Below are 26,323 nucleotides of genomic sequence, written 5' to 3'. Positions count from 1 at the left end.
GGTCTTGTCTAGTAGTAATGCCATTACAACATTCCCATTCAGATCCCCATGACCCAGTAATTGTTTTGGGAATGAGTGCAAAGCTATCAGACACCAGCTACTATAATTAGAAAAGGGAAAAACAGACACTTACCAGAGCTAACGTCTTTAGGCTGGAGCATTTACAGCACCTTTTTTTTTTTTTTTTTTTTTTTTAAGGTTATGGAGCCTCCTTCTCAGTTTTGCTTCCTAAAATACAAATTCTACAGTTTTTGGGTTCTTGCATTCCAGTTTTTGTTACTGCAGTGCACTCTCTTTCCTTTTCCCCCCTATTTTAATCGGAGTACAAATTGCTGTCAGCACATCGAGTTCATGTGCCAGCCACATTCAGAACAGGGTGTTCTGTGCTCTTCAAAACAAAATTGCTCTAGGGCAGTAAGAGAACAATAAGTCAGAGCTCCAGTTTAAGTGATGTTTTGCAGCAGACCCGGCTTACTTGATGTGGTTACACTCGGATTGCGCAGCAAAGCTCGGGTAATTTCATTTGGTTTGACTTCATGGGGAGTTACGTAGACTTTAAGTCAAGGGAAAATGTTCCTTTTTAACTTGTGTATTTTTTTCTTTACCAAAAAGGCCCTAAGTAGAAGCATCCTGTATGTACTTTTATTCTCTTTGGGCACGTCATAGATCATTTACTTCCCGTAAATCATGCTGGTTGGAATTAGCAACAGACCTCCTGAGCCCTAGAGGCTGAGCTCCCAGTGAGTCATGATGGTTATTATTAAATATTTATTAAGTGAGTATTTGCACTAAGAGATGCAAGGTCAAAAGCAACCACAGGTCTTCCTTCACCAGAGCTGCCACAGTTTTCTTTGGTACCAATTGTTGAGACAATTAAAAAAAAAAAAAAAGAAGAAGGCACTGGCTCTGTAGGAACCAGGCAGGTTTGCTTCTGTCACCGTGAAGGGGCCCTACAATGGCAGGCCGTTCTGGGGTTTCTGTGGCCCCCTGGGTGGTGTATGAGTTCTTGTCAGCAGTCTTGTAGAACTTGTCACACCAGTGTTCCAAGTTTAGAAACCAGTTAACAGAGCGATAGCGTTTGCTACTTGTAGACCTAAAGAATCAGTGGGCTGTATACCCCCGAGGCTATGATACCTTCTCTTACTCTGACATTCCAGATTAAAAGGTAGAGGTTTGGGGGCGCCTGGGTGGCTAAATCGGTTGAGCATCCAACTCTTGATTTGGGTTCAGGTCGTGATCCCAGGGTCATGGGCTCGAGTCCCAGGCTCTGTACTGAACGTGGGGCCTGCTTAAGGTTCTGTCTCTTTCTTCCTCTACCTCTCTCCCCTGCTCACATGCTCCCGTGCGCTCTCTCTCTTCCTAAAATCTTTTTTTTTTTTAAAGGTAGTGGCTTTATAAGTACATACGAACTGGTATCTGTGTGTTTGTGCACATGCATGTATCAGTTTAAGATTTTAGGGTACTGTAGATAGTGTCCAAGTCCAACTTAGAAGAGTTAGATTTACCAGAAGAAAAGATTATTACATATATAAGGTAGTAAGTAAGTATAAGAGTCATTGCAGATTTTTACCTTTCTACTAGGTGGCCATAAACATTGGTTCTATCATTTATTGTCTCTCGTAGACCAGCTGCTTTCATTATAGTTTGCTTGCCTTCATTATAATTTGAACCTTTTTTTTTTTTGGCTTGCTTGCTTCACTTATCTTTCTCAATTATGTTCACTAGTAGCCAATCTTTTTTTTTCTTTTCCTAATATGATGGGTTGTGCCATGTAAAGAAAACTTCTGAAATTATTTATGTAATTTTAACATCAAGTACATGCATCAAGCTGAAAACTAGCCTAGGAAACTGACACATGAGCAGGAATCTTTTGCAGTCTCTGGATTTCCTGTTTTGAAAACACATTCAAACTTGATCAACCAAAAACCACAATGAATGTACTGATAGTTTCCTCTCCCACTAAATGTACTCTCCTTTAGGGAGGAAGATACTTCTAACAATAAACCTCAGACAGAAAAATCTGTCTGCTAAGTTGTGAGGTAGCAGGATGATAAATCTCAATATTTGAGAGTATTCCACAATTCAAGGACTGAAATTCACTTTGCTCAGCATTTTTTTTTTTTTTTCGTGAAAAGTATCATTGCATTGGTCTATATTAGATTTCCTGGGCAGATTTTAAAATATTTAAGAACATAAACTTTCCAGAACTCTCAATTCCTTTAGAACATCATCTTTTATTTATTTTAGTAAAAATATCTTAAACCTTAGACTCCCTGCAGAACCTCTCTAGTACATGTTTGAAAATAATAAATTTATTTTGAAAATACTTCCAATTAAAAAGAATTTTCAATGTGCTATAAGTTGATTGAGTTTTATTTTATCTAGAGCATTCCAAAAGTGACTATAATAGAGAAGATCATCTACATTTATGACTGTGGGACATAGAGTGAAATTCCTATATGTCAACCCCACCCCGAGAGCCAGTGTTTTTCTTCCCCTTGTTTGGAAAGTCCCATCCCTCTCTAATTTGGCCCGAGCTTCTCAGACTTCATCCTGTGTCTGTGATGGAAACACATCAGGATGATATGAATCCTAGTAAATCAGAACAGGGTAGAGAGCTTCAAGGTATAATGTCCATGTGACATTGTGGCTCTTGATGTCTATATCACCACTGTTTACTTTTCAGTGTTTCATTTCTCAGGGCTGGGCTAAAGGTAACCTGATCAAATGATTAACTGCGGAATTAGCTTTGAAGCTCGTTTCTAGCCTATATCAAGAATTCTATCACTGGGTCATAGATTCTAAAATGCTTTGAAGCATTTTAGAGCTTCAAAGGACCTTTGAGATCACATAGTTCAAAAGTAGAGTTAAGTTGGACTTGAATTTGTATTTCAAAAATCATAATTGTCTCGTGAAACAAGTAGAACAGAGTGAGTGATTTTTAGTCTCTCTAAAGCAAGTTAAAGGAGAGAAACCAGTGTTAGAAAAGCATTTTAGGAAATTGTTACATTTGAATCTAGTCCATTATGTTATAGAAGTTAAAGAATTTTTCATTTTTTTTTTAATATATGAAATTTATTGTCAAATTGGTTTCCTAGAAGTTAAAGAATTTTCTTACGAAATACAAATTATTGTATTATTTGGTGACTGTTGTGCTGTTGTATGAGCCATTCATTTTTCTTACTAAGTCAAAGACCTAAATGGAAAAGAATGAATATCTTTAATATGAAAAGTAGTTGGAAAGATTCAGAGAATTGTTTATCCTAGGAAAAAAGTCTAACGGATCAAGAAAAATATACATATCTCTATACATTTTTCATATTTTGTCTTGAAGAAATATAAAAGCTCCTTATCTGTTCTGAAATTACCCTGGAAATGAGCTGAGTGTGAGTGAAGTGAGAAATTAGGCCCCAAGAAATTGATCTTTTAACATTTCAGAAGAGGTGGTTAAGTAATTTGATTTATGAAGTTATAGTAGACTAATGATTCCTTTCACACTTTACATTTATCACTCCACTAAGGGATATAGCTATGATACAGTTACTGATAATGTTGGCTTTGGGTTTTCTGTTTTTACTCAAACATATTTGTGAATGAGATTAAGACTCTTTTTTTTTTTTTTTTTTTTTAAAGAGCTTTTTTTTTTATTCAGTTAACCTTTGTATAGCTTTGGGGAAATAGCCGTTTAGTTGTTTTTCATCTAAGCCTCTGAAGTCAAGATGGAGTTATAAATGTTTAATCCCTTATATAGTTGATAATTAAATTTGTGGCACCTTGATAGTTACTATTAAATATTCTATTTCTTGATCCTGTATTATAGGTGAGGAAGTCTCATATGGTAGGTTTAATTTAAACCTGTGTTTCCACTTTGTTTTATTATCCACTAAGCTATTGTATTGATACAGTTCCTGGTAAGTATAAGTTTAAACTTAGAAATAGGATGGCTCTTAAATTTTCAGACTCAGTAGACTAAGTGTCAACAAGATATACCCATTTGTCTCTTGATGAAATGAGAAAGGGAAATCACCATTTATCACTTCCCTAAATTAACCAGTCCTACGGAGCAGCTTTGTTGACTGACCTGTCTCCTCTCCCTCAGTCCACCTGGAAGGCCGCTATAATGGAAGGATGTTTGATTGTAGAGATGTGGTATTCATCGTTGGGGAAGGAGAAGACCATGACATTCCAATTGGAATTGACAAAGCCCTGGAGAAAATGCAGCGGGAAGAACAGTGTATTTTATATCTTGGACCACGGTAAGCAGCATACCAGTTCAGTACATAGTGAAGTTATCTAAAGGACTGGGGTGTGTGTGTGTGTGTGTGTGTGTGTGTGTGTGTGTGTGGTGGTAGTGGTGTAAGAAAGTGGTTCACTTTCGGGACGCCTGGGTGGCCCAGTCATTTGAGTGTCCAACTTTGGCTCAGGTCATTATCTCATGTCTCTTGGGTTTGAGGCCCACATCGGGCTCTGTGCTGACAGCTCAGAGCCTAGAGCCTGCTTTGGATTCTGTGTTTGCCTCTCTCTCTGCCCCTCGTCCACTCACACTTTGTCTCTCTCTCTCAAATAAACATTAAAAAAAAAAAAGTCCACTTTCATTCTTTTGCATGTAGCTGGTCAGTTTTCCCAACACCATTTACTGAAGACTGTCTTTTCCCCATTATATATTCTTACATCCTTTGGCGTGGATTAATTGACCATATAAGTGTGGGTTTATTTCTGGGCTTTATATCTTGTTCCATTGATTTATGTGTCTGTTTTGTGCCAGTATCATACTGTTTTGCTTATCACAGTTTTGTAGTGTGTCTTGAAATCTTGGATTTTGATACCTCTAGCTTTGTTCTTCTTTCTCAGGGTTGCTTTGGTCGTGCAGGGTCTTCTGTGGGTCCACATTTTGTGTGTTCCAGTTCTGTAAAAATGCTATTGGTATTTTGATAGAGATTGCGTTGAATCTGTAGATTGCTTTGGGTTGTGTGGACATTTTAACAATATAATACCTGCAGTCCATAAGCATGATATATCTTTCCATTTGTGTCATCTTCGATTTCTTTCATCAGTGTTTTATATTTGTGACAACATGGATGGACCTAGGGGGCGTTACGCTAAGTGAAAGAAGGCAGACAGAAAGACAGATACCATATGATTTTACTTATACCTGAAATATAAAAAACGGAACAAATGAACAAACAAAACAGAGACAGAATCATAAATACGGAGAGCAAACTGGTGGTTGCCAGAGGGGTGGGAGGTTAGGTGAAAGAGGTGAAGGGGGAATTAACAGGTACAAACTTATGGTTACAAGTCATAGGGATGCAAAATACAGCATAGGGAATATAGTAAATAATACTGTGCTAGTATTGTATGATAATGGATGGTAACTGCACTTAAGGTGAGCTTAGTGTAATGTGTAGAATTGTCAAATCACTATGCTGTACACCTGAAACATCGTAAGTCAACTATATTTTAATTAAAAAAAAAAACAGGATACACTTGCTTTTTCAATCACTGTTTTAGTGTTTTCAGTGAAGTTCATGCTAACAGTGGTAACAATTGAATCAGGCTATATGATCATGGAGTGAATTAATGGGCCTTGTAATATCAAAGATTTGCGAGGCTGTTTCCGTGATCGTTGTGTGTCAAGGATAGGACTGACAGGCAATTTTTGCTGTTTATTGGTTTGCCTGCCATATTGCCGAGACAGGAAGCTGTTGGCCCTTCTCATGTGATTCTCTTGCCCCCTCTTTCCTTTTCTCCAAATTAAGTGGGAGGCAGTAAAACATGTGAGGGGTGGAAGTAGAAGCATTTGGATGACTTATTACTACTTGAATTTGTGCCACCTGTTCTTATGCAGAGTCCCTGGGGTGAAAAAAAAGTGTTCTTCCTGGTCTAAAGGCAGCGGAGATGACTCATTTTTGCCTAAATTTTTCCCATCATAAGGATATCCATTAGCACTTCCCAGCTTAGAACTATCAGACACTAACAGTCTCTCTTGTGAAAACATGTTTGGTATTATTTTTAGACCTAAAATTATACCACGAATCTAACCCTTCTATCTTGATAAATGGACCCTTGAGAGAAAGCAGGGTGTTTTGATTCTGTTTGCATGAAAGTGCATCAGCTTATCTCGAGTCTCCTCCCTCTTGGCTCCTTGGATTTCAGTCACTGGGATCTGGGGTTATTGACAATCCGAATGACCTGCACTTACCAGTAGGTAGAATTGTGCCTTTTATATGCCTGCTGGCCTTTGTGTAGCCTCAGTGCTAGCCCAGCAGCATATCCCCCCTTGCCCTAACTCTTGAGCCATAATCCTGTTTCCCGGGTGAGGTTCTGGCCATGCCTGCAAACGCTCTACACCTTGAACCCTTTTAGAACCTTCACGGAGACACCTTTCATTTAATACCTTCTTTTTCTCTATCGTTCTTTTTCCACTATTCTGTTCCTACTTTAGTGTGTTTTACTTACATTTATTCTATATTTGTAGTTCACGCTTAGGTGAACTTATTTCTCTCATTCTATAAGGAAAATAGAGGAGGCTATCTCCTCCATATCCAGGTAATCTCTAATTATTTTTAATCTAGCATTCTAAAATTATCGTCCTAGACTCACATAAAGAGAATGGCGTTTATGCCCACTGTATGCTTTCAGATTTAAGCTCCCTGAGGATAATTCTGCGTACATGGAGGCATATAATAGTGTATGAATCAGTTTGTTACATTTTAACCTAGCTGACAAGACAATTTGGGGGGCAGATGTCTCAAGTTTAGTGGCAAAGAGAAACAAATTGTCCTTATATTTACTAATGCAAATGGTTCCTTGCACATTTAAATTGTTTGTCGTATCATTAGTGGTTAAACCTTGCCATGCCCCGTGTCATCTAGGTCCACTTGTGCAAGTCACTTAACACTCCTCAGCCTCAGTTTCCCCTTCTGTAAAACGGGGATAACCATATCTATTTCATAAAGTTGTGGAGGTCTAAATGAGGTAATGCATGTAAAGAACTTTGCAAAGTGCCTGACAAATGTAAACTCTCAGTATATTAGCTGTTATTGCTATTGTGCTGACTCTTTCTATGTTGTTTTACCCTCAAGACCACAAGGAAAAGGCGACCCTGTTTTGTTTTTTTTGTTTTTTTTTTTTAACGTTTTTATTTATTTTTGAGACAGAGAGAGACAGAGCATGAATGGGGGAGGGGCAGAGAGAGAGGGAGACACAGAATCGGAAGCAGGCTCCAGGCTCTAAGCCATCAGCCCAGAGCCCATCGCAGGGCTCGAACTCACGGACTGCGAGATCGTGACCTGAGCTGAAGTCGGACGCTTAACCGACTGAGCCACCCAGGTGCCCCAAGGCAACCTGTTTTATAATAATTTTTTTTTCAACGTTTTTTATTTATTTTTGGGACAGAGAGAGACAGAGCATGAACGGGGGAGGGGCAGAGAGAGAGGGACACACAGAATCGGAAGCAGGCTCCAGGCTCCGAGCCATCAGCCCAGAGCCTGACGCAGGGCTCGAACTCACGGACCGCGAGATCGTGACCTGGCTGAAGTCGGACGCTCAACCGACTGCGCCACCCAGGCGCCCCAGCGACCTGTTTTAACATAGGGTAGATTTTTCAAATCTTCAATCATAAGAGTAATCAAATTTTCATAAATGTCTAGGTCTAAAAGCTTTTCCATAGTTTTATGGAAATAATTTAGCGTAGTTAGAAAGGAACGTGCTGTTTTCTGAGATGCTGGTTAGTATGTAGAGTCCCATGAGGTGCCCGCTCTGCAGAACAAGACCATCCACGCGTGCACTATGTAACGTTGCCCACGTATGTAGCCAGTCCGCACGCACCAGGCATGTGCACACGGTGGGTGTCCTTGTCCAGATCCCCACTTACCGCAGAACACCGCGTCCCAGTGTTGCTGTAAATGTGGCTGCTGCACATACATGCTCCGTATTTCTTCTCTGTCCTCTGCGTGCCATTCTCCCCAGAAGACACTCAGGGCGCACCTCTCTCTGACTCTGATAGACTCCTTGGCAGGATGTTTTCACAGTAAATTCATAAAACACTTCCAAAGAACCCATTTTCTTTTCCTCAGTGGGACGGTATCTTTTATATTGTTTGGTTTGTTTTGTTTTGTTTTTTAACATTTTTATTTATTTTTGAGACAGGGAGAGACAGAGCATGAACAGGGGAGGGTCAGAGAGAGGGAGACACAGAATCTGAAACAGGCTCCAGGCTCTGAGCTGTCAGCACAGAGCCCGTTGCGGGGCTCGAACTCACGGACTGTGAGATCATGACCTGAGCCGAAGTCGGCTGCTTAACCGACTGAGCCACCCAGGTGCCCCCCTTTATATTGTTTTTAATACTGACCGATGCTTCTTTTTCATTTAAAGTATGGCTAGTTCCAATTTTTCCCCTCCCTTTCCTTATGTTTCTGTCCTGCACCAACCCCCGACAAAAACACAGGCTGCCAAGAGCCATAATGTTTAATTATGAGGCAGTCCGGGTTAAAAAATAAACAGTTTTCTGGGGACACATGGGGTCTGAATTGAAGTCCTGGCTCTGCTACTGCCTCTTTGTGTGACTGTCTGGAAGCATGTCTCTCTGCACCTTAGTTTGTAAGCACTTAGGGTACAAGTGCTTCTTCTATGCCCATAAAGCCTTACTTGCCACTGGTAATCATTGTTTGTATCTCTGCTGTCTGCAACTGTTCATTCAAGAACATTACTACCAGATTCCTTCTGCTACTATAGCCCATCCTGTCCTTGGGTTAAGTCCTGGAATCCCACTTGTGGTGTTCTTTCAGTCAGAGGAAGATGTGTGCCCCGGGTCCTTCCTTGCCCAGGCTGATCTGGCATAAGTCAGACAGCTTTCTGTGTAACATGGAAGGTCGGGTTAGATGCTCCCAGAATAGTTTGGTGTGAGCCTAGGCCTCCCCGTGCTGGTGTTCTCCACATAAATCTTCACAGAACCTCTTCGTTTGAACCCAGGAGAGACTGCAGAAATAATACCCTCCTTCAGTTGTCTTTAATCCCATTGATAACTCAGGGCAGTTTGATGCCTTCCTTGACCCAACCCGCATCTCCCCCACCCCCAGCCTTGAGACTTCTGTCTGTGAGTTCCTCTAAGGCAGTTTGTCTCATCCTCAGCACGGCTGACATTTGGAGCCAGGTATTTCTCGGTTGTGGCGGCTGCTCTGTCATTCTAGGACATTCCACAGTGTCCCTGGCCTCTGCCCACTAGTAGTAGTCCCCTAGTTGTGGCAAACCCAAAACCTCTCGACACTGCTTGCTATCCCGGGGGGAAGGGGGGGGAGGTTCAAATCACCCCTATTGAGAGCCACGGGTCTAGGGCAGGCGTCAGACTGTGCTGGGTGTGTACCCGTTTAGCACAGGGCTCAGCAAGCACGATCAGCAAGGACTCCCCCACCCACCTGTGTCCCAGCAAAGATTATTCCATTATTTACCAGATGGTAGAAACAAAATAGGAGATCTACGGGTCTAAGAGCTTGAAGTAGAGAACTAGTCATGACTACCTAAAATTGGCCACTGATAATTATGTCCTCTTTGATTTCTTAGCTGAAGATACCCTTTGCCCTGCTATTAAAAGTACCACGCCCCATTCCTACCAGCTCTCTTTGTGTCTCTGTGCCTCTCTCTGGCTCCAGCTTTCATTTTCTTGTGTAATAGTGGAGGTGAGTAAGCATTTTCTTCCTGAAAAATTCAGGCAAGGGGTAAAGAAAATGATGTGAACAGCAAAATATGAGTGTTCCAACTCTAGTCTTTTTACCCCAGAGAAAATTAGAAGTATTAGCATCGACCTGGTTTTGGCATCTTTCAACCCATAGCCTGAAGGTTTGCAGTACAATTCCATTTACTTAAGAGTAGTTTGGCTTGAGGGGCACCTGGGTGGCTTGGTCATTTAAGCATCCAACCCTTGATTTCAGCTCAGGTCATGATCTCATGGTGCATGAGATTGGGCCCTGCGTCGAGCCCTTGCACTGACAGTGCGGAGCCTGGTTGGGATTCTCTCTTCGTCTCTCTCTCTCTGCCTCTGCCTGCTCTCTCTCAAAAATAAACAAACATTTAAAAAAATAAACCTTAAAAAAAAAAAGAGTAGTTTGGCGTGAAACAGATGGGAACACAATATATCTCAGTGAACACTTTGATAATATGCCGTGCGTTGTATGTACTAAATGCTGGGAAAACCGTTGGACCCGACAGACCAAACACCACCAGAACTTCCATTCTAGGATGTTCTTGAATGCTTTGGATGTGATCTCAAAATGAAACAGAAAACAATTTATATATCCTTATTTTCTTTAGTAAGTTTTGGCTAAAAGGTACAGTGTTTTCCAGTGTGATAGCCACAGAACTATGAGAGGATTTCTCCTAATGATGTGTTAGAGCTTGCTAGGCTGTTCCTTTTGATGATACATTTGTTATATCTTTTCTGTGTTCTGGTGTGCTTTTTAAATGTCTTGCAGAAACACTGGGAGGATGAATTTCCTTCCCGATGTGTGAGCCTTCCCCCCGTTTATCTGACTGGAAGTGCTACTGCCGGAAGGAGACCGCACTTTAAAGTGAAAAGCTTATTAAACATAGCCTCTGACGAGCAAGGTTGTAACAATTACAGTGCCTGTCTTCTCTGTCCTCCTGCTGATAAAGCTTCGGGGAAGAGTCCTGATGGCCAAGCTATGGCTATTTTATAAAAAGAACTAGATATAAAATCAAGCAGAGAGAAAAAGGCAGTGACGTTTAAAATCCCATCAAGCAAGCTTCCCCAAGGAGCACAGGTGTTACATTACGTGTGATTGGGAAGGAGGAAAGAAAGCTAAATCGAGCCTGGTTTCTTCAACACAGCAGTGATACGTGGCACTGTAGCTTCTGGTCAACATCTGGTCTGTCTGCGGGGTCTGTGGTATGTGAAGTGTGCAGCCCCGTGCTAACGTGCTGCCTCAGAATACCAGAGGAAGTGCCTGGAAATACAGCAGTTTGTTTAAAGTTTTGTTGTTCTACTCTCCATTTCAGATATGGTTTTGGAGAGGCAGGGAAGCCTAAGTTTGGCATTGAGCCTAATGCTGAGCTGATATATGAAGTTACACTGAAGAGCTTCGAAAAGGTGAGAAAATACCAGCTTCTCCGAAGTCATGGTGGATGTTTTCTCCATGCGCTTTCTAGAAGTTACTTCTCCTGTCAGGTGGTGTGGATGGAGATGGCATTTATTCGCATGCGGTGCTTTTCGTGACTGAAGTTTGTCTCTGGTCTCAGACACGGCCCCGGGAGCGCCGATACCGCACGGCTCATCTACAGCTAAGGAGCTCAGTGTTCTGATTTTGTTCCTATGTGTCAGCCTTTTTTTTTTTTTTTTTTTTTAACTTTTTTTGGGTAGAATCCAAGACTTGTTCCCTTATTTGTTCCTAGACTTGTTCTTTTTGTACTTTTTTTCCTGGGTTGAAGACAAAAAGGTTCACATTCTGCCAAGCAGCTCCTTGGGGGCGTGGGGTGCAGTTCTCCAGTGCTGAACGGACCGTACCCTTCCCGGGAGTTGTGAAGAGGCCTTCACGTGGCTCCAAGTTGTAATCTAAAAGGCAAGGCTTTGTGGGCCCCCAGGCTGTGTGACAAGGGACACAAGAGACAAACCTGTTCACCCTGCGGCCTTCTCTTTTCCCACCTGTCCAAGTCTAAAAAAGAGAGGTTGTCCGTTGCCTTCGGTTCCGGAAACAGCGTGCCTCCTCGAACGTGTTTCTATCTCAGACCCACCTCTGGAGGCTCCCGGCAGCAGCCTCACCAGACGCACCCACCACATATGTCTGCACTAGCTACCGTGTCTGGCCAAGTCCCCTTTGCATCACCAAGGCCCCACTCTTCCCTGAAAGCCCCGAGAACTGCATTTCGTGTGCCCTTTTTATTCCCACAGTGCTGCCTCCGTGTTCTGTACGTTAAGCTGTGGACTGGAAATGTAACTGTTTATGTTTCATTAGACTCCAAAAGGAAACCATCGTCCCGGAGGGCTGTAACTTTGGACCTAGAAAGTCAGGGCAGACTGCTTTGGGATTCGCCCCCAACGGCAATGTTCCTGATCGTACCCCCCACCCACCATGCCCCCACAACAAGCACATGCTCCTGTCGTGACCATCACTTGTTGTCAGGTCACTTCTCCTGAAGGCCTTCCAGCTCAGCACTGATCCTCCAAAACTGTCTTCATAGCACAAAGTTTTTTTATTATTAAAGAGAGAAAATAATCTTTAGCATGTGATTATATAGACCTTTGGCTTTCCTATTTCCATTTTAGTCAAGTAACCCACAGCCCCTTCCGATCCCCGGCTGTGTGGACATTGCTTGTCGCGGAATATTCTCACTGTGTTGTGCTGTAACGAGCCCCTGCACGCTCACTGCTCCAGGAGCATGTTCCATGCAGCACTGCTGCGTATGCTTGAAACCACACGAGAGTGTGATGTTGTTGGAAAAAGCAACGGGATTTAGTTCTCTGCCTCGTAGTATTAAGAATACATTTATACTCCATAAAGACGGAACTCGGTATAAAAATGCAAAGAGCCCTTGTGACTAGAATTTTAAGTAAAAGAGCTAAGTTGTTAAAAACCACAAAAGACTTTAAGAGCTAAGTTGTTAAAAACCAGAAAGACTAGTAACTCTCGTTATTCACTTGGTGAGGTGGGTGGCAGCAGGAATACATCACTAATTGTTTTCTGAATAGAATTTTACAGTTACTCACTGAAGTTTCATAATTCCTATGTAGTCAGTAGCACTGACACAGCCTTTTTCCTTTTCCCTTTTAAAGGATCCCAGATTGTTCTGTTGACTCTTTATGGTCCCTTTAAATCTAGCTGTTCATAATGACAGTGCGGTTGTCCCTGGATTCATATCTCTAGTGGTGGAGAGCAATAATACACATAATACAAAATAGCAGATGGTCATAAAATCGTTGGTTTATGGCTTTGAAATATTTCTGCATCAGCTTTACCCTCCCTGTTATGTTTTCCTTCAGTCCCCCAGGTATACGTCTGCAAGTTGATACAGTTTGGAAGCTTTAGTTTATCTGCTGGTCCAAAGAGGTTTCAGAGTCGAAAGACAACTACGTGATCTGGAATTTTAAAAATTCTCTGTGAATATACAGCCGTGACTTGACTACCATAGTGTTCCCATTTTAGAGTCAATAGACAGAGGCTAGAGAGAAACAGTTTGCTGAAATTGTAATGGCAGTTTACTGGTGAAGTGTGCAGGAGGGGAGAGGAGGGACGCCCGGTTTTGCTGTGTGTCCTCACCGGACAGCTCTGAAGATGCTCTTTAACAGCACACAACAGCCTAGCTTGCTCACTTGTATTTTTGTCTTGCTCCTCCTTAAGCAACATGGGTCACACTGCAGCTTAGTCATCATGGAAAGTGAGTTCTAACCCAGCGGTGAACTGGCAATAGCACGCAGTTTAAAACCCAGTGTGTTTTGAGGCATGGGTGTCCTAGAAGTAGCTGCTGTCTGTTCTTACAGGCATCAGCTGATACTTTTTCCTTCTCTCTTCATCTAACCATTGTTACAAATTTACACAACAGGCCAAAGAATCCTGGGAGATGGACACCAAAGAAAAACTGGAGCAGGCTGCCATTGTCAAAGAGAAGGGAACTGTGTACTTCAAGGTGTGTGAGTCCTCGTATAATCTTTTCCATCTCAAAGAATTTATTGGTCAGTGAATTGTGCTGATAATCCCTACTCTGAATTCTGTCAGTACACTTCTGGGTAAGAATAAGCCTGAATTTTTACAAGTCTGTCATTTTCAGTGTAGAAGTGGTGAGAAGGAATGAATTAATGTGACACAAGGAATACAGATGCCTCTTTCACACATCCTACCCTAGATTGTAACTCTCCATAAAGGCAGACCAGGTCTGGCTTGTCCACCCACCAGTGTATCACCCAGGACCTAAGGCATCTTGTTTGGGATGTAGTTGGCACTCAGTAAGTGTTTGTGGAATGAAGCAAAGAATGAATGGAATAATTGGTAGCAAGTGAGAATTCATAGAGATAAGTTCCCCATCATTTTCCTTTCTACTACTCTCTTGGTGAAGCCGCTAAGGCATGTGACAAAAGGAAAGCGAAATTGCAGATTCCAGAAGAAACTGGCAGGAGGAGAATATTAATTTCTTCCAGTGGCCAGGATGATCCTGCCATTGGTTTTGTGAGGAATCTTGAGAAACTCCTGCATGATATTTGTTATCGGTTGCTTCTCCAAAGTCCATTCTTGTAATATCTAGGAATGTTACTTTCTCGCTTAGATCTTAAACCCCCAGATAAAAGAGAGAAAGAAACAGCACTTGATTCAGTTCTGACCAGAACGTTCTGCCCATTGCTTCACCGGCCCCAGCAAAGCATCTTCTCCACGTCAAGCAGAAAGTGAAAGAACGGAGTTTTTGTCAAGGTTTCTTCTTCTTCTTTCTTCTTCTTTTTTTTCCTTTTTTTCATGGACTGCAGTCCATGAGCAAAAAAAGTAGATGATGTTTTCAACCGTCTAAAACGGTGATACATAAATGTACTTTAGCCAGTCTTCCTGGAGCGGCTGCTCTAAGACATGCTGTTGCACAGACAACCTTGTCTGGAGGGAGGGGAAGCAAGGTTAACCCCAGTGAAACAACTACAGAATTATGTGAGACCGTGTATAATCAACACAGAATTCACACAGCCAGAGGGCAACACGTGTGCTCCTTGTTTTCCGTACTGTAAGAACAGACCCATTATTGGGTCATGGTCCCAATTTAGGGGAAGTGTATTGCATTAATGTAGTAAAGACAAATTTTGTATCATAAAATTTGTTGTGTGAGTGGATTCTGGATCATAACTGAAAACATATTTCTTGCTGTGGGTTATAGCTAAATAAATGTGAAATCTGTTGATTTAGGTAATATATAATTATTTGCATTAATTTATAGCCATTTATTAGATAGACTAAAATAACGTGTCAATCACCAGAAAGCATTGGGGAATGGTGGACTGAGCTCCAAATGGGGAAAGCCAGGCTTTATGGCTCAAAATGATTTAAAGGCGTTTAAGGTCCAAAGAGGTTATTTTCATGTGTGAAAAGTCATACATAGAGTTAGATTAGATGATCCCCAAGTTTGTTTCTAGCCCTAAAATTCTGTGAGTTTTGAAACTCTTGAGAGCAAGTTTGATTTGTTTTTTTTAATTCTAATTGAAATATATTGGATACTTCTAAGCTATTCAAGTAAAATTCCACGAGTAATTTGTAGACTCAAATACACAATACACTGGAATGAAATAATTTTTGTAAAATCCCTTGGGACCATAGGTCCTAAATGGTGTTTCCTGTGTACCTGGAGGTCTATAAAAGTCCTTATTGTATTTTTTATATTTCCTGCAGCTTCTAAATAGAATATTAATAGTTTGGGGATGGAGGAGTTGAAGTTTTCGCCATGTTGAACAGAACTCTGTCAACTCTGTGTAGTAATACAGCTCAGCTGTTCAGAAGCTCTAATTGGTTGCTGATGACTCAGAACTTTGGGGAACATTATTGGTGCTGAAATAATGTGGCAAAGCCATGTGTTGTATAGCTGTATCCTAAACATATACAGAGAGATGGCCAGAGTCAGTGATCGGTAGCAGAGAGCAGTGCTTCAGTGCCCGTACAGACTTAACTTTGTCACTTCTAGGCATCACAATTGCAGTAGTGGTTTGTGTATTTCATAATATTGTGAACCCTTTTAAAATTACTGATCTTTGGATAAAATCTGGATCAGCGGTCACACATATGGAACATATTATTTTTAACATGCAATTTGATAGACAAAATCTGTCAAAACATTAGTCTGTTGGGGGAAAATTAATGGAAGGTTCAGAACCACTGACCTAAGACTTTTCTCCCAGAATGTCTCTGAACATTTTGTACTACTAGAAACTTCCCTGGAGGCACCTTCATAATTATAGGTAAAAGATTCCAGCAGCGATCCTCGTTTTAGATGTAAGACTTCAGAATGGTAGGTAGTTTCCTGTACACACTCTCTTTTAAAATTTCAGGGCAGGTTTCAATCTGCCACACTGCCCTCCTGGGCCTCATCTTTCCAGAGTGTTTGACTTGGCACGTTGTGCACATGCACAGAGTCCAGATGTGTGGGTGAGAGCAGAGATGGGGTGAAATAAAAATCTACATTTTGTGCCATCTGGTACATTACGGCTCCATTTTTGTTGACCTCTTGGTTTGGTTTACACATCAGTGGGTAAATTTCTCCCCTTTGTGGAGTTGAACTGCACTCAGTTTTAAAATGGGAGTAATTTTGCTGTTTAGATTGTAAACCCCTCATATCAACCCCTGACCACTAAAGAGAAGAAAGGCAGGAGAGGCTCCGGAATTAACAGATAACAGCATGCCATTGTGCCAGGCATTGTGCAGGCCAATTAAACAGACATGATATTTGCCCTCATAGCTGAATAGGGTTCTGCAAGACCAGAGCATTAACTATCCTACTTGGTTTAGTGGTTCTCTTTTCTGACTTGGAGGCAGAGCGGCAAGTCTGAGGACACTGCAGTGATACGGGGTTCTTGCGCCCCCTTGTGCTCCTTCGGGGAAAAAAAGCATTTCTCAGGCAAGCTAGTTAAGGATTGACTGCTGAGCCCTTTTCAGACAAACCAGGCTTTGCTGTGTTTTGACTTTGCTGAACCAAAAAACCAACGCTGTGATTTATTAACAGGTCATCTAGAATTGTAGGGTTTTAGGTTAAAAAAAAAAAAACTCCTAAGAAGTCTCCACCCTCCCTTTCTTCTCCTCTCATTCACTTAGTGTAGGATTTCTCAATCTTGGCACTGCTGACATTTGGAGCTGTTCTGTTTTGCCGAGAGGCTGTCATGTGCATCGTGGGATGTTTAGTGACCTCCCTGGTTTCTACCCACTGGATGCCAGTAGCACACCCCCCCCCCCCCCCCCCCCCGCGGTTGTGACAACTAAAAAGTGTCTCTACACATTGCCAGATGTCCCCCAGGGAGCAAATCACCCCCAGCTGAAAAACTCTTGTTTTCGTACATTAGAAGTAGTAATACCACAAAACAAGATTTTTGTTGTCAGAAGTTGAGCTCTAAAAATTATAAGTGATACAGATGAAAGAGCTTTCAAGAAGTTAAAATGCTATATAAATGTAAAGAAACCATTGTGAAGTCTGTTACTTTGTGGGGTTTGGGGTTTTTTTTCCTTTGGTTTTGGTTTTTTGGGGTTTTGTGTGTGTGTGTGTGTGTGTGTGTGTGTATGATTTTTTGTTTGAAACCACAGCCTTGTACCATTCTGATTATTTAGAACCTACCGCAATGATAAGCTCTGGGTCACTGTCCTCCCTGGCCTTTTTCTTTCCCTGTAACAATATACTAGGAGATCATCAGAAAAGATAATAGGTACATTTGAGAAGGAGGAAGAAGAAGAAACTAGGCATAACAGGGAAAATACCTGTCCTTCTTACCTAACCTGAATGAAATGATAACCTTTCATTTCTACCCACCTCTCCATTTTTGCTGTCAACCATAGAGAACATTTTGATTCCAGAGTTCTGTCTTCGACCTTAATATTTGTTCAGCACACCTCTCCTCAGGGCCTCTTTGTGCTCAGTATCTTTGGATATTCCAAAGGGATAAGACACGCTTCCTGTCCTCAGATTGCTCACCATCCACAAAAGAAAAGACAGTGACGGAAAGAAATGACAAACCCGGTGCCTCATGAGGACTTTTGTGTAGTGTCCCAAAAAAGGAATAGTGGGTCTAAGGCTCTGACAGGATGTTAGTGTTCTCATTACCTTGGGCTGCCATAATAAAACAGCATAGTCTGGGTGATGGAGACAACAGTTTATCTGTCACAGCTCCAGAGAGTGCAAGTCTAAGTTCAAAGTTCCAGCAGGGCTGGTGTGTGTGAGAGCACTCCTCCTCGCTGTGTGCTCGGATGAACTATCCTAGGTGCTTACAGACAGCATGGGCGAAAGAGGAAGCAAGTTCTCTGGTGTCTCTTACAAAGGGATGAAGTCCATTGTGAGGGCCTCGCCCTCGGGACCCAGTTTAGGCCTGATCACCTCCCAAAGGCCCCATCTCCAGCTACCATTGTGTTGGAGATAGGCCCTCACCATGTGAATGGGGGTGGGGGGCACACAGTTCAGTCCATAGCACATACAATCTAATTTCCTAAAAAAAAATTCAGCATTTACTCTGAGCGGACCTGGTTTCCTATTCTTATAAATAACCCAGATCACAAATCTTTGAGGCACGGAGGATAATAAACTTCGATTCTAATACACTGTTTCTTCAAAGCACTTCGGAATTCTTTTGCACTGCCCTTCTACAGCAGAACTTGTGAGCTCTGTAGGTCTTCTGTTCCCTAAACAAGTCACTGGTGAAGAGGGATGTTCACGGGGGGATGTAGCCATCATTGCTTTCAGATGTAGGCCTTCCGCGGGGAACTGCTCTACTCCATCCTCATCAACATCAGGGCTTCTTTCTACAGGTGGAGCTCATGTCTTATGCCAGCCACTTGAAGTCCTTTTTAACAGGAACATTCTGGTAGATCTGCTCTGTGATTTTTCTCTCAGTCATTGGGTGAGCTTTGGAGTGCACGTGGGGAGACAGCTCCACACTGAGATGCACACACTGCTTTCACTGTGGTGGATCCTAGTGACATGATCTGAATACTGTTGGTGGCTCAGACACTGGATCTAAAATCCTCAGGGGTCTGGCTACAGGTCTGGTAGGACATGTCCTCTGCTTTCCATTTTAAGAGTCACCTCCTGCAGAGGCGACTCCTCACCTGTGCTCCCATTTTATTTGTGTGCTTGCCGGCTGTCACTTCTTTCTTTCACCTTAAAATGGCAGTGAACATGTCATCTCAGCCCCATAATTTCTTGTATAGAGCATATAGTTAACTCACATGAATTGACTCTACAGTTGTTATTCACAGTTGTTAAAATTATAATCACTAGAGCAACAGTATATTAAAGATTTTTCTCATGTAGTTAGCTGACATCTATGTGATTTATGTCTCATAGTTATTTATATTGGATGCTGCTATTCAGCTCTGTATTTCCGTTGTGTGTAGATCAGAGGTCAGCAAACTACAGCCTGTTTTAGTAATATTCTACCAGGACACAGCCACACACATTTACAAGTGATCCTTGAACAACATGGGTTTGAACTACACTGGTCCACTTATATACAGACTTTTTTTAAATAAATTCAGCATCATAAATGTATTTTATGATTTCCCAAATAACTTCTGCTTGTTTTGAGCTTGTTTTATTGTAAGAATACTGTATATAGTACAAATAACGTGGAAAATGTGTTGAACAACCAGTGGGGCACCTGGGTGGCTCATTCGGCTGAGCATCTGACTCTTGATTTCAGCTCAGGTCATGGTCCCGGGGTCGTGGGATTGAGACCAGCATCGGGCTCTATGCTAAGCCCCCCCCCCCCCAAAATACAAAAACACTAATTCAGAGGGACACCTGCATCCCTGTGTTTATAACAGCATTATCTGCAGTAGCCAATGGAAGCAGCCCAAGTGTCCATCGATACATGAATGAATAAAGAAGTGGCATGGATGTATATGTGTATTATTCAGCCATTTAAAAAAATGAATGAAATCTTGCAATTTGGAACAATGTAGGTAGAACTGGAGAGTATAGCTAAGCGAAATAAGGCCAGTCAGAGAAAGATACCCTATGATTTCACTCAAATGTGGAATTTAAGAAACAAAACAAGTGAGCAAACGGGGAAAAAGACCAAGAAACAGACTCTTCACCGTAGAGAACAAACTGATGGTTGTCAGAGGAGAGGTAGTAGGTAGGGGGATGGGTAAAATAGGTGATGGGGATTAAAGAGTATACTTGTCATGATGAGAAAAAAATGAATACATAAAGTAATTAAATCAAATATACACAGATTTCTAACCACATGGGGAGTCAGCACCCCAACCCCTGTGTTATTCAGGGATCGAGTATATTTATATATTGTTTGTAGCTGCTTTTGCACTATTCTTGACAGAGTTGCAACAGATTGTTCAGCCTGCAAAGCCTAAAATGTTTTTTATCTGCCCCTTTACAGAAAAAGTTTGCCCACTCCTAGTTTAGATAACTAAGATTCGCTGTGTTTGTGACTGGCACTTGCCAGAATGTAGTCTACTGTGGAGTGCTTCTTCTCAGGAGAAAAGGGAAGAGTAATTTCCTTTCATGTAAACTACTGATCTACTCTAAAACTACCCCCCAGCCTTCTGAAAGTCTGAGAAATACTAACACCCAGAATGTAACCCAAAGCCTTGATGCCGTCCTGCTGGGAGAGCCGTCCCCTTCGTGCTGGAGAACAGCATTCTATAGCGCACTGTCTCGAATCAGCTCCCAGGTCACTGGCCCTGCAAAAAGAATGGGGAAAGGGGCCTGGATACCCATCTCCTAAGAGCAAAAGGAAATGATCAAATACCATGGTTTGTATGAGGGGGCTGTTTTCATTTTGAGGATTTGGTTTTCTCAGGGAGGCCTGAATTTATATTTCTTTTGTACCCCCTCCAGACCCTGTGCAACAAGTAATCCCTAGCTTTTTTTCCTCCTAGGGAGGCAAGTACATGCAGGCAGTGATTCAATATGGGAAGATCGTATCCTGGTTAGAGATGGAATATGGCTTATCAGAGAAGGAATCTAAAGCTTCTGAATCATTTCTGCTGGCTGCCTTCCTGAACCTGGCCATGTGCTACCTGAAGCTTAGAGAATACACCAAAGCTGTTGAATGCTGTGATAAGGTAAAGGGTGTCTGCGTGTGAACTGGACTTTCCATAGTCCCAGTCTTTCTCTCCGTTTTCATACTTGGTCTTCTTACTTTGCTTCTTCTTAGCCAAGGGGTGGGTGGTGTTTCATTTTGCTTTGTTATATTCATTTGTTAACTTGGGATTCTTTGTTTCTCCTTATGAATTGGGAAATTCAGAAACATTACAACTATAGTCAGACTTTTCTGATGCCTAGATGATAATACACTATGAAGAAAAGTTTCGTTAAAATTTTTTTCATCCATGACCTTCCTTAAATCTATGGCATCTGGTATCAGATTGGACATAGAACTCCTCATGTTTAATTTACTAAGAACAGATTCAACTTCAGCCTTTCAGGACTTGAGTATGATAGAGTTGAGCTGCTTACATAGAGGTCACTTAGGTATACTTTCGGCATTGTTTCTACAGGCTAAATTTCTAGGAATGGAATATGGAGTCAAAAAATAGATTATTGAGGGGCCCCTGGGTAGCTCAGCCATTTAAGCATCCGACTCCTGAGCTCCTCAGCTCAGGTCATGATCTCATCGTTCGTGAGTTCAGGCCCCAACCCTCATGGGTTCCATGTTGACAGCATGAAGCCTGCTTGGGATTCTCTCTCTCTTCTCTCTCTGCCCCTTCGCTGCCTTTCTCTCTCAAAATACAGGATTATTAGATATTATCCGTGGGGTTTTTTTGTCAATATTATTGGCAACAAAAAATTTTCATTTTTGTTTCTTGGTTCCTAATGAAATTATCCATCTTTTCATCATTAGCCATTTGCATTTCTTCTATGAATTGCCTATTCAAATCCTCCAACTAGATGATTTGTCTGTTTCATATTGACTGAGGCAGTCTGTACATTATTACTGCTAACCCTTTATCTGACTATAGGGACCTTGTTCTCCTCACTTGCAAGGAAAGTTTTAAATATTTACTTAGTCGAATCTGTCCTTTCCTTTCTAATGAGAAAGCTCTTCCCTACCCTAAGATGATAAAAATAATTCTGTTTGGTACTTGCAAAACCTACTCTACCTAGGTATGCCTTTTAAAAAATGAATTAAAAGTAAACCGTGTTATATTTTGGTGAGGTTTGTTTTTGCATATAGGTATACGCGGTCTAGGATCTTTTGTGTTTTGATGTGATGTAACAACTTAATTCTCATTTTCCATGTTCATAGCCAGTGTCTCAGCTCCATTTATTGCAAAGTTAGCCCTTTCCCTACCGATTTACATTCCCGCCTTTATCACTGCTAAATCTTTTAATGTACATACACATAAATCTGCTTCTGCTTTGTTCTGTTCCGCTTTGCACACAGACTGGCAAACTCTTCAGTGGTTTCAGAGTGTATTTTTTTCTGTTGTAGGTCAAGTCCCCTCTCGTTATTTTTGTTTTCCCAAAATTTTCTCAGCCACTCTTGGGCATTTACTTCTTCCATTGAATTTTAAAATGAATTTCTCAAGAGCCTCCTCCAAAGCCCCCTTGGAATCTTTATAGAAATCATATCAAATACAGAAGTTAACATGGGCCTAGTTAGTTGGATTTTGATCGGTAGTATTTAATTACCTTGAGCCCCATCTCTTCAATATGCTTTTTCCAATTCTCTTGGCCAAGAAGCTTTGGTAAGTGACTTAAATACTGAATTTCTTCAAAGCACACAAGTTACATTCACCCTTTCTAAAAAGTAGACCTCTGTCCCTAGGCCCTTGGACTAGACAGTGCCAACGAGAAGGGCTTGTACAGAAGGGGGGAAGCCCAGCTGCTCATGAACGAGTTTGAGTCGGCCAAGGGCGACTTTGAGAAAGTGTTGGAAGTTAATCCCCAGAATAAGGCAGCGCGACTGCAGATTTCCATGTGCCAGAAAAAGGCAAAGGAGCACAATGAGCGGGACCGCAGGATATATGCCAACATGTTCAAGAAGTTTGCAGAGCAGGATGCAAAGGTATGTACAGAACTCTCTCTCTCAAGAGAAACATTAAAAAAATTTTTTTTGATAATTTAAAAAAAAAGGGTTAAGCATGGGACACAAGGACAGGTAGACAACCCAAGAGATGCAAGAATGGGGAGAATGATACCCGATCTTATCTGAGGCTGGTTTGGATCTGGAAGTAGAACAGGGCTGTTCTACTCACCAGACACAAGAGTTATGAGGCACTGACACATCCGTGAAAGAAATGAGGAAAATAAGTTCCCTAGAGACGTTCTAAAGTTTATTATTTTTTAAAAGTCAAGGGGCGTCTGAGTGGCTCAGTCGGTTAAGCTTCTGGACTTCAGCTCAGGTCATGATCTCACAGTTTGTGGGTTTGAGCCCCACATCGGGCTCTGTGCTGACCGCTTGGGGCCTAGAACCCGCTTCAGATTCTGTGTCTCCCTCTCTCTGCCCCTCCCCTGCTCATGCTGTCTCTCTCTCTCAAAAATGAATAAACCTTAAAAAAATATATAATAAAAAAAAAAGTCAAGCACATCAGATATTTTTTTCAGATAGTACGTCTTTGTTGAGACTTCCCATTTTGCCAGGGATGGGCTGTGATGGGGAAGCCCTGCTATCATACCCTTTACTTTGCCGGCCTCCCCACAGCAGAGTTGTACTCTGGTCCTGAGTTCACCGCCCGCTCCCAGCCTCTTGTTGGCAGCCATGCCTGTGGCAGGTGGCAGGCTAGTCCCCTCCACCCAGGAAAAGCGAAAGCTGCCCCCTCAACTGTTGGCAGCACTGTCCTGACTTCCCCGGCCGGGCAACCCCAGTAAGGTCGTCGCGTCCCCGTTCCACACCTGACGGCCTGTCGGGAGGAGCCAGGAATTCCTTCAGTGTTTCAGTTCCTTGTTCCTCTGACCCTCTTGATTTCTTATTTTTTCCTCAGGAAGAGGCCAGTAAGGCAGTGGGCAAGAAGACTATAGAAGGGGTCGTCAGCCGTGAAAAAGAACCAGAGGGGCAAGTGATGGAAGAGAAAGCCGGAGGCCACGTATGACACCACGCCAAGGAGGGAAGAGCCCTGATGAACTCGGCCCCCTCCTCCATGGGCTTTCACCCTACTCAGGACTAAACAGTGTTTAATGTAAAGTTTGTTATAGTCTGTGTGATTCTGGAAGCAAATGGCAAAACCAGTGGCTTCCCAGAAAACAGCCACCCTGCTGCTGCCCAGTGTTCTCCTCGAGGGGGTGGCATGGGACCACTCCAGGTGGAACAAAACAGAAATGACTGTTGGTGTGGCAAGGCTGAGCCAACAGCTCGAGTCCAGCTCATTTCAGTTTATGTCAGCCTTTGACATCTAATTCAGGGTCCCTTGAGATAATCCTAACAATTTGGGGCTGTCTGTCAGGTTTTACATTCGATTGAACTTCAGTAGCACTGCGGAAACCTAAAAATAATTGCTTAATGAGTTTCTCCTTTCCTACAGTTGGGTGGGGGAAAGGAGGAGAAGGTTTGGCTTTTTTAAATGACTGAAGTGCTAGCATTTTTTAACCAACAGAACCCACAGTTGAGGCGTCTGGAATCCCCTCAGGTCCTCAGCAGCCGCCAGACTTGAAAGCCAGAACCTCAGAGGCCACCGGCTCACTGACTCAGCCAAACTCCCTCCTCCCTAAGCCAGCCTCCTTGGGAGAGTGGGTTTCTCCTGCACCCAGCCTGGCCCTGGAGGAGGGACCCTGTCATTCCCAAAACATTCTTTAGCGACAGTAATGAGCAGAGCAGTGTGTGGGCTAGCTTTCCCTGCCTTAGGTGAAGCTCTGAGATGCCGAAGCGTGAAAATAGCCGTCAGAATTATGCTTTCCCCCCTCCTCTGGCCCTTCTAGGAGAAATGTGGAGGACAGCCCTGCCTGCCAGCATTGCTACCGTTCACTTTCTTCTTTCCATTCTGACCATTGCTATTACGTATTTAAGACTTGTTCTTAGGATATCTGACCTGGAGTGGATTTAGTTACATATCCACTTAGGATCGCCGCGGCTTTTGTTTTTGTCTTTTAAAAATTACTGCCTTGTAAACATGTATACTGATTTATGGAACTTTATTTACACTCCTCTATCATGCAAAAAAAATCGACTTTTTACTACTATGAGTAGCTTAATTTTTAAAAACAAAATCTGTGGAGTTGTAAAAATAAGTAGTTGCTCTTGTGCATTAAGGGTTTTCCTCGCAGGTTTGGCACGCAGTAGCTTTCCCCTCCTGCTGATAGCTTCTTTGTTCTGGTGTGGGTTGTGAAAAAGAATCGAAAACCGCTTCCTGTGCAGGCACATCTCGCCTTGAAAGCTCCAGTACTGGGGCGGTGAATCGGGGCAAGTCTTAAAATACGTACACGCAGTGGAATCTTGGTCCTTAAGGGTAAGCGAGATTGAGCGTGGCTTTCTCTCCCCACAGCCTGAAGGCTCTCGTGGGAAAGCGCCTGCAACTGAAGGAAACAGTCGCTCCAACCTGGAACATCTCATTTGTAAAATCCTAAAGAACACTGGCAATTAACTTCATTTTTACTTTTATGGTGGTTTTAACAAAACACTTTCGTTGTTAGGTTAGGACCCACGTGGCAACCTAAAAATTAAATCATTTCCTTTTATACCAGTTCTCTGCTCCATGGAACAAACGGAATGAAATTGTGAGTTTCTCTTTTGACAACTAGAATCCTTTTAATTTCTCACTTTTGTCTTTTTTCATGAGATTTCTTCAAAAGCCCCAGTCTCGCCTAGGAAATATGAAAAGCAAAAGTTGATTTTGCTTTGTTTGCTTAACTGTTTAGTATTTGTAGCTCTGTTGACTAGAGCATGACTTCAATGAGGCCAATACTGAGATTTCATCCTAAAAAGGCCAGTTAGTGTTTTGCAGGTAACAAACAAAAGAACAATTCCAAAAATTAGATCACCCCAGCCAACTGTCTCCCAGGTGTGTGTTATGGGTCACCAGATTTGGGGGGGGGGGGCGGGGGTAGGGAGGGCAAGAGTGCAGGGAGGGGAGGGAAGGGGTGTGTGGGTGGTTCTGAGCATATGATTGTGGGTGCCCATCGCCTCTCGAGAAGAAACTTCATATATTCTTATATCAAATTCAGTGATCTTAATTTGTCTAGAAATCAGATGTGTTTGAACCATCTTTTAGACTACATATGGAGTGGTGAGGCAGCATATGATGAATTAAAAACTTGTTTTTAAAAAAATCACTCAGATACACTTTTTTGTGTTCCTCAAATAAATTTTAAAAACAACCAGACATAAACTTTCCATTATTCTTGGTTTTGCTTCAGTAGTCTTCAGGAAAAGTTGTTTTGGTTGGAAAACCATGGGGGCCAAGTTGAAGACATGTGACATCAGAAAATTGGCTGGAGGCCATATTGTCTTCCTTGCTCTGAGGACAGCTGGAAACCAGCGTGGGACTAAAGGTGGCAGGATGATGCATCTTTGTGCAGATGAACCACATGATCAGAGAGACCAGAGGATTTTGTTTTCTCATCAGCCTGTGGATATTCCGCCATTTTAACTGATCGTAAGGTTCATTTGGGAAATGAAGAGACTTCGTAGTGCCCTTTAATAAATATGTAAAACATAAGCATGCATCAGGGGATATTCTGGCTTAAGTGTGCATGT

General features: G+C 42.2%; 1 protein-coding gene across 5 annotated transcripts in view; it reads left to right on the top strand.

Annotated features, from left to right (window-relative positions):
- FKBP5 (FKBP prolyl isomerase 5) overlaps positions 1 to 24,810 on the top strand; it is a 118,321-nt gene extending 93,511 nt beyond the window's left edge. For all 5 annotated transcript variants that reach the window (XM_025925310.2, XM_086706679.1, XM_086706680.1 and 2 more), the window contains 6 exons: positions 4,100 to 4,256; positions 11,014 to 11,104; positions 13,552 to 13,635; positions 20,571 to 20,756; positions 22,463 to 22,702; positions 23,619 to 24,810. In XM_025925310.2, coding sequence (XP_025781095.1) covers positions 4,100 to 4,256; positions 11,014 to 11,104; positions 13,552 to 13,635; positions 20,571 to 20,756; positions 22,463 to 22,702; positions 23,619 to 23,726 — 866 coding nt within the window. In that variant the 3' untranslated portion in view covers positions 23,727 to 24,810. The remainder of the gene's footprint in view (positions 1 to 4,099; positions 4,257 to 11,013; positions 11,105 to 13,551; positions 13,636 to 20,570; positions 20,757 to 22,462; positions 22,703 to 23,618) is intronic.
- Positions 24,811 to 26,323: the final 1,513 nt, after the last annotated feature.

This window comes from Puma concolor, chromosome B2, assembly GCF_028749965.1.
Source record: "Puma concolor isolate L17-30 chromosome B2, mPumCon1.1.hap2, whole genome shotgun sequence".
Lineage (NCBI taxonomy): Eukaryota > Metazoa > Chordata > Mammalia > Carnivora > Felidae > Puma > Puma concolor.
This window is presented reverse-complemented; position numbering and strand designations above follow the sequence as displayed.